The 7,768-nt window shown below is 43.3% G+C and overlaps 1 protein-coding gene across 1 annotated transcript in view; it reads left to right on the top strand.

Moving 5' to 3' along the window:
• FRMD1 (FERM domain containing 1) overlaps positions 1–7,768 on the top strand; it is a 29,987-nt gene that overhangs the window by 3,851 nt on the left and 18,368 nt on the right. Inside the window, exon 2 of the mRNA XM_010005311.1 lies at positions 2,321–2,411. Coding sequence (XP_010003613.1) covers positions 2,321–2,411 — 91 coding nt within the window. The remainder of the gene's footprint in view (positions 1–2,320; positions 2,412–7,768) is intronic.

Here is a 7,768-nt window from a genome sequence, read left to right as displayed (position 1 = left end):
GAAAGAGTGATTCATGGCATGTCTGGGATGGAGCTTGCCACAGGAATCACATGCAAAGGGAGGAAAGGCCAAAGAGAAGTGCACAGCTGAAAAGTGCAAAGGGAAACTTTGGTTGCTTTGAGCAGTGGGGAAGGCAGGAGGAGGACAGTGATCTCAGGTGTGATCAGTGTTGCATGGCCTTGAAGGCTGGGAGTAAAACTTGATACAGAAGGGAAGTGCCAAAAGGAGAGTGGACGATTTGGTAGCTTATGTACCTGCTGTGCAAGAAATCTGATTAAATAGCTGCTTTAGAGCTGAGTGTCATGAAACACTGAAGTGCTCAGTTCCTTAGTATCTTAAAGCAGGTTTTTTCCCCTTAGATGTGAAAGCATGCCACTTACAAAATTAATCTACTCGCATAGCTTTTACTAGTCCTGTGCTGCCAGTGACTCTTGTATTGCACATAACCATTCTGGCTAGGGGTACATCACTTCTTCCTTAGTGAGTCTTTCCCAGGTAGAACATGCTCAGAGTATGCTTTCTTGGGAAAGAACACAGATTTGTACCCAACTTTCCCTTCCAACTGCGTGTTCTTGGCAGCTGAGCAAGTACTGCATTTAGGTGGAAGACTGCAAGGGTGCAGTCTCACACGGAGACCCATGATAAGACCCCAATGTGAGTTTGGGTCTTACCAGAACTGTGCATGACCTATTTCCCTCCCAAAGCATGTGTATTGGTGTAGCATAGGTTTCAAAGCTCCCAATAAAGCAGCAGTGAGTTGCTAGCTAGTGATGCCTTGTCACGTAGAAGAAAATGAGTACTAAAATGACCTCCTGTTTCCCATTGTCCATGTCTAGTGACATAGTATATCCCGGAGCAGGGAGGGGAGAGCAGCCAGTTTCTGGGGAGTCTGGCATGCCTCCACTAAAAGAGTTTTAAGAATTATGGTGGTGATTATGTTGAGGGTGGTGATTAGATTGTGGGAGGGTTCAGTAGTCAACTTCTGTCCTGTTATCTTCACTGCTGTGAAAGTAGCACTGCACTGTCCCCCTCAGGAAGGCTGCTCAAGCGACTGCTAATCTGCATTGTCCAGCAGTGGCATAATTAAACTCAGAGGTTCTGGCTTATTTTGCTGCTGTGGCTGTTAGCACCCAGGACTGACCTGAGGTTGTCTGTCAGTGGTGCTTTGCTCTCCTCACATCGCTCACTCAAAACTCCTTCCCCCATGCCTCTAAGGGTTGGGAGTTCGGGGTTTGCTTGTTTTTTGATTGTGCATGGGTTGTCTGTCTATGCTCCTGGGGTGGTGCGATGGGGCAGGGGGGAGTGAGACTACAGCTGGAGGGACATTTAGTGGGGGAATTTTCTGATGTAGTACACAGCCAGGTCTGCGTGTGTGGGTTGCCGGAATTGTGCTCGTTGCAGGGGAAGCCTGTGATCTGAGCAGCCCTCCTAAAAAAGTGCACACACAGAGTAGCTGTGCTGCTGTGCCTTAGGTCTCCTGTGCTGTGCTTGCAAATACTACCCAGCCTCTGGTCCTGCAGGAGCATGTGCTGGCAGCTCTGCTTTCCCAGTGCTTCCTCTGTGCATGCCCATCATTATGGTGGGCAAGGGTACTAGAATGTCTTAGCGTGGCATGGAAATGGGGAAGAGCTTATAGGCTGTTGGTGACAGCTTCAGAAGATGAAGATGTTAACTGCTGTGTGACCAAATGTCAGCAAGAGACAGAACAAGGTCTTCTGTGTGGGATACAGAGCAACCTCATCTCAAACCCACAAGCTATTTCTACTCAAACCATGCAGTCTTAGGTTTGTTTGTGCACTTTTGTTTTTAGTTCTCCTGAACAGAAGTTTTCTTAAGAGGATTTTCGTCTTCACATCTCTCAAAAAAACCCAAACACAAACAACAAAAACACGCATCTGCATGAGAGTAGTATTTTCGTTTCTGTAATTACAAACACACTTTCTATAAGAGCACCTATAAATAGCCTGGTCAGTACTGCACAAAACTAGGGCTCCAGGAGTGCTCTGAATTCTTACGCAAAGATATGAATAGATAGGAAAATTTAAATGCATATAATAATATGAATAATAGTATAATTCATATAGCTGAGTCCCTATACACTGTTAAGGAAGGAAAATGACATATTTATTAATGTTCTGTGATAACAGCAATAATACTGAAAACAAAGCTTGTTCTGTTTTTGGGAGGAAGCCAAGGGGGTTTTGGGGGGGATTTTTTTTTGCTATGGTACCCGAAAACATATTGGTCAATGTAATGAAGGAGAATTGCTGTATCCAGGTGTGTGAACCATCTGTAATGTTGGATTGGTTGTTTCTTTCAGGTCAAAGCCACTGGACAGGAGCTCTTTCAGCAAGTTTGTGATTTAGTGAAGATTAAAGAGCCTCACTTCTTTGGCCTCAGCATTGTTAAAAGTAAGCAAACTCAATGCATGGACTTGGCAAATGTCCACAGAACCACTTGTGTATTTACAGTGTGTGCATATATACACAGTGGCTGTGCCTGCAGGGAATTTGATTGTAATAAGGTCACAAAGTATGTAGATTATGCACAGGCTTCTTGGAGCTCTTTTGATCTTTGGTATGTGGGCAGACAAATTGGGAGAAGAGGGGGAGCTTTTGTTCTCCTCCTTTGTTCTTGTGTTCCACCTCTTTGTGGGGTTTTCTTTCTCTCTTGTAGCCAAGTTGCTAGCCAATATATTTGTCACTGAATTCAAAACTCTTAGTAGTTGAACAGGAGGTGAATCTTGAAAGAACCTTGGGGCTGAAAGTGTTACTTATCTTCTGAAGCCACATGCAAAGAATGTGGCACCAGGGGGAGGAAACTCAAATGATTTGAGGGCACTGAATGCCTATGACTTTGGGTTTTGAAATACATCATGGGAAAAATAAAATCTCTTAGTCCGTGGGTTGAAGTCCAGTCTGCTTGGTCCTGTTGCCCTGAGTATTGACCAGGTAACAGTGTAAGATGATGCCTTAAAGGAGAAAACTGATATGAGATACTACATTTCTAGGATGGTGTGTGCCTTGGCACTCCTCCTCAACTCTTAGTAATTAGAAACAGATCTGTTGTCCTCCTTATTCTGCCTCCCCATATTTCCAAAAGCATGGAAAGGGACTTTTCTTCCCTGCAAAATTTTTCTCAAGTCTGTTAGTATTTACTACTGCAACTTGTTCCATTAACATAATAGATTTTTGCAAGCCCTAAATAAGGTTTCTTTTGCCTTCTTATGAGTATGTGGGATAGTTTTGTTTAAGTTTACTTGTCTCATTTCTTTCTGCTTTTTTTGAGAACACAACTCAAATGAAGTCTGGAGTAAGCTGTTTATCTTTGCAAGGTTAATAGAGTCTCCAAGAGATTCCATCAGTGTAACTAAACTGTTAGCTAACAAATTTATCTGTGCATTCAACCAGGGCAGAGTCTCTCTCTCTCTCTCTCTCTCTTTCTCTCTTTCTCTTTCTCTCTCTCTCTCATTCTTTCTCTCTCTTTCTCTCTCACTCAACCCAAAGCTTAAAATAGCCTTGGGTTTATTACTGTAGGGCTGTAGCAAAGGGACACTTATGCTTTTCTATTCCACACTTATTTCCCACCCCCATCATCTCCTTTACTGCCAGGGATGAGGTGTTGTTTCTCTTTCAAGTGTAGCACTCTTCATCTCTGGGTTTGGAAAAAAACCTTTAAGGCATTGCCTGCTTTTCAGAGATTTTTGGTTTCACAGGAAGCTACCATGTCAAGAAAGGGAAGCAGCTGGGTCAGGTTGTAAGGAGGTCTGGATAAGTTTTGCATTGCCCAGGGTTGTCTTATGGGTACTTAAGTCAACTGCCTTGGCCAGGCAGCAAGTTGGTGAACCTCCCGCAGAAACTTCTAAGGGAAAACCTGAGGCTGGTCTGTGAGGCAAGGGTGGGTTGGATGTGTGAAAACTGGAACAGAAGCCTCTATGCTTCAGACCAAAGTATTCCCCTCCTGCATTGTGCTTTCACCTCTCTGTCCTGCAGCTCTAAGATGTCATTTTTTAAGAAACAACTCCCCTGTTTTAATAAGGGTGTATTCCCTAGTTTCTTGATCTGTACTCATTTTTGGCAGTGTGATGCTTCCATATGCAGAACAACATATTCTGATCCACCTGCATCCATTACCTTGCTGCTAATTAGTCAACAAAACTCTGACTGTCAGTAGTGGCAGGAGAATGAAAATTAAGGGATTTCTACAGAACTGTAACCAATCACACTGGGTGGATTATCTGGATTAGGAGCCCATTTGACCTGCAGACGTACAGATAGACTAATGCTCAGTTGGTCTCATAGGAAGCGTGTGTGTGAGGGGGAGAGGTTGGAGGCCTTAATCATAAGCAGAAGTTTAACCCCTAAGTATGGCAAAATGAAAACAGCACCACAAAGCACTGTGCAAACTGCAAACCATGAATGCTGTGAAATCTAAGCTCTAGGTCTTGGGGCGTGTATTCTAGTGTTCCTTGCCTAAATTTGTTGCCTTCACTTCTTACAGATGTTGAGGGCAAATTTCAGGATTTAAGATATTGGTAACGGTGGCAGAAAATATTTTTTTTACCTCTTTTTCTCCTGAGTTTTTTTATTCTCAGGACAAAAACCCTTCAGCCAACTGTGTGGGAGTGGGGGGGAAGCTAGCATCTGTAATAAGAATTTGATCCCTTTGAAAATTAGGGTCAGAAGTGTATAATAATGGCAAGTCATACCGACACAAAGCTTGGGACTTGTTGCTCATCTAGTTTTGTCACAGATCATCAAGCAGGCCATACTGGAGTGCTGCTGCTGAAGTGCATTGTTTTCTTGTAGTTTGCTCAGTGAAAGACCCTGCAACGTTGCCAGGTTCAAGCTGGTTCCGTAGGCTTCAGCAGCTGGGTCCTATATTGGATTGTATGTCACAGTTCCTCCTGCAGGGTCAACCTTATCTAGTGCCCTCTGGGTGGTTTCCATCTCCTTATCCAAAAGTGTATGCAGAGATACAATTCGGTCTTTTAAAACAAAACTGATTGTCAGCAGACAAAGAACAGCCAGGCCTCCTTTGTTGTTATAACCCAGATCCCTGTGGTCCTGAATCTTTGGCTTCTCTTTCTTAGGAGCAAACCTTGCTTGACCCAAGCAGATGGAAGCCTATTGGGAAGGAGCAAGCCTGCAGCTCCTACACTGTCTCTCTGTGTCCTCTTATCAGTTTGTCAGGCTGGCTTTCTAACAAAATCAAATCCTTTTGCTTCTGCTCCCCTGCCTCCAGGATCATCCTTCAGTTATCACAGCTGTGCCTGTTCCCTTTGTCAGGCCACCGCCTCCTGGCACATACTTAGCAAGGAGGTTGGTGGTTAACTCTGCCAAGACCACTCTGTCACCAGTTAATTCTTCTGAATCTGTATATCCCAGAAGTTCTCAAAAATACCCTCTAATGATTTCTACTCCCCAGTCCTTCCCCACTATCCCTGCTTCTCCCTCACCTCCCTTGAATCTGCTTGGATAGTTGCATCTAGCTTATGAATTTCTTCTGTATTCTAAGATACAGCTCTATTATAATCATTCTGGTACCTCAAAATAATTAAAGGCAATGTAAGAAAAACATGCAGAAATGGGCCACCTAGAGGGAACTGCAGGGGTTCAGGTCTTCAAAAAGTATATAATACTCCCTGGAAGTACTTGCATGGCCTCTTCCTAGGAAGGCATTTTTTTTGCCTTTACCTGCTGTCAGTTGTTTCTCCTTCAGCACCAGTACAACATCTGGCCGTGCCTTGTTGCAAACTGTAAGATGCCAGCATAAAATTCCTGCAGTACCTATCCATTGTCAGGAATCACTGAGCCTTTATCTTGGTCTTCAGGCCTCAACAGTTCCTAACAGCCACACAACCTCAGTCTTTTTCATATTGCCTCCTTTCATTCTCCCCTCCATATACTTTTTGTCCATAACAGGTAAAGCAACCTCAACCAGGACCTCTCTTGCTTTACTCCCAGCTTGTGTTGTGGTTCTTCCCTTCTTCACTTGTGAAAGGTGGACTTCCCAGCTAAATCTAAAAACACAGGTTGTCCTGAACCTAGTTCTTCTAGACCCCTCAGTAAGCTAATCAACCAGGTACTCAGGTGGATGAGGCTGCTTTCTGCTAGCTTGAAAGGTAACACAAGGAGCATCAAGAAGGTATGTAGAGGTGGTGGGACCAGGTGCCAGGTAGATGATGTTCCCAGGCTACCAGCTTGGAAGCTTGGGGAGCTCTATGTGCAAAAGGAGTGTGTAGCTGGCTCATCTTCAATAAACAAACAAACAAATCCATTCTGGTATTTGGGGAAGCTAAAAAGGTTATGTGAAGCCTACAGCATGTGCTGTGAGGTATTTTTGAGTGCTTTTTTTAAGCTTTAGCTCTCCCTTAACCCTGGCAGCCCTCTGTTCTGTTCCAGTCTTTTCCAGTTGCCTCTCAAGGGAAATAATGGTGTTGCCACAAGGCTTCTCGCAGTATCTGGGAGAAGTTAAATGCTGTAGCCACTAATTTTTTAATTTTTTTTTCTCATCTCTATAAAGCAGAAAATGCTTTTTGTGTGGAAGTTTGGCTTTGCACTAGTTCATATTTTATTTTAATACTAATCTTCTGGACTAAATAATTATAATATTAATATATACCTCACTCAACCAAAGGAGTTAATGGGATGTTACTGGCTGCCAGTGGGGCCTGATCTCTTCCTCTTGTTACAACAGGACTTGGCTCTGGAATTTCTCAGTGCTCGTAGCACTGGTACTTACCTTTTCTGCAGGGAACTTAGCTTTCATGAGAAACGAAATGGAGAGACACTGGCTAATGCAAAAGAATGGCTTTTAGAGTAGCAATGACTCAGAAGTGATTTGACCTTGTATTACAGCTATAATTTTCTATTCCCTTTTTCCCTCCAGTGTAAATAATGTCTATTGTAAGTCTGTATCACTCAGTGGAACTGTGTCACTTTTTTCTGACTGGAGATCTGGCCCATTATTTTTTTGCAACAATGCTTGCTTAAATATGTAAATGTGCTAAGCTGATTTTGCAGAGTAGGAGTGCTTGAATGTTTGCATTTATGGTGACTGCTTATTTGAAGTGAGATTTTTACAGCATAAACTTTCCATTTCATTGGAGGGCCCTTACAAGCTGAAGCTGGGAGAAAAGTGTAAAACTGCATTACTGCAAACTAGTAGGCTGTCCAGATTTGTTTCTTGGGATCACAGTGCAGTGCACTGGTGTGTGTGCCAGGTCTGTTATCTATACACACATATGTGAGGGAACCTTTTAAGAGAAAGTGATAAGATATATTTATAAGCTCACTGACAGTGCTGAGATGAGATTTATCAACACACTGTCAGTAGGTGCAGATGCATAGGTACGTATTTCCATGCACACATGCTTCTAAGCCAGCTTCTTTAGTACCTTTCAGTTGTCGTCCCTCAGCTGAGGCCAGTGAAGCGATGACAGTTTGTACGTGCTGAATATCTAGCCCTGTTTTGATCCACAGATCAGACACATTCTTGCCTGGAAAGATGTTTCTACAGAGTCAGTCAGAGCACTGCTCTGAGGTGCTGCAATTTGGTGTCCTCATCTGTGTTAGAGATGTTTTCAAACCAGAGACACTTTTAGTACATGGCAAAAGATCTCTTAAGTTTCACTGCTAATCCAGTTTAAGGAAAAAAAGCCACAGCCCACATAAGGCTGGGGAGGGATGTATCTCTGTTTTTGTAGATGCAGGCTTACACTGCAGGCTGACATTCCAGCAATATTAACTTAATTAAGGCAGGAATG

This window comes from Chaetura pelagica, unplaced genomic scaffold (assembly GCF_000747805.2).
Source record: "Chaetura pelagica isolate M959 unplaced genomic scaffold, ChaPel_1.0 scaffold551, whole genome shotgun sequence".
In the NCBI taxonomy this organism is placed as follows: Eukaryota; Metazoa; Chordata; class Aves; order Apodiformes; family Apodidae; genus Chaetura; species Chaetura pelagica.
This window is presented reverse-complemented; position numbering and strand designations above follow the sequence as displayed.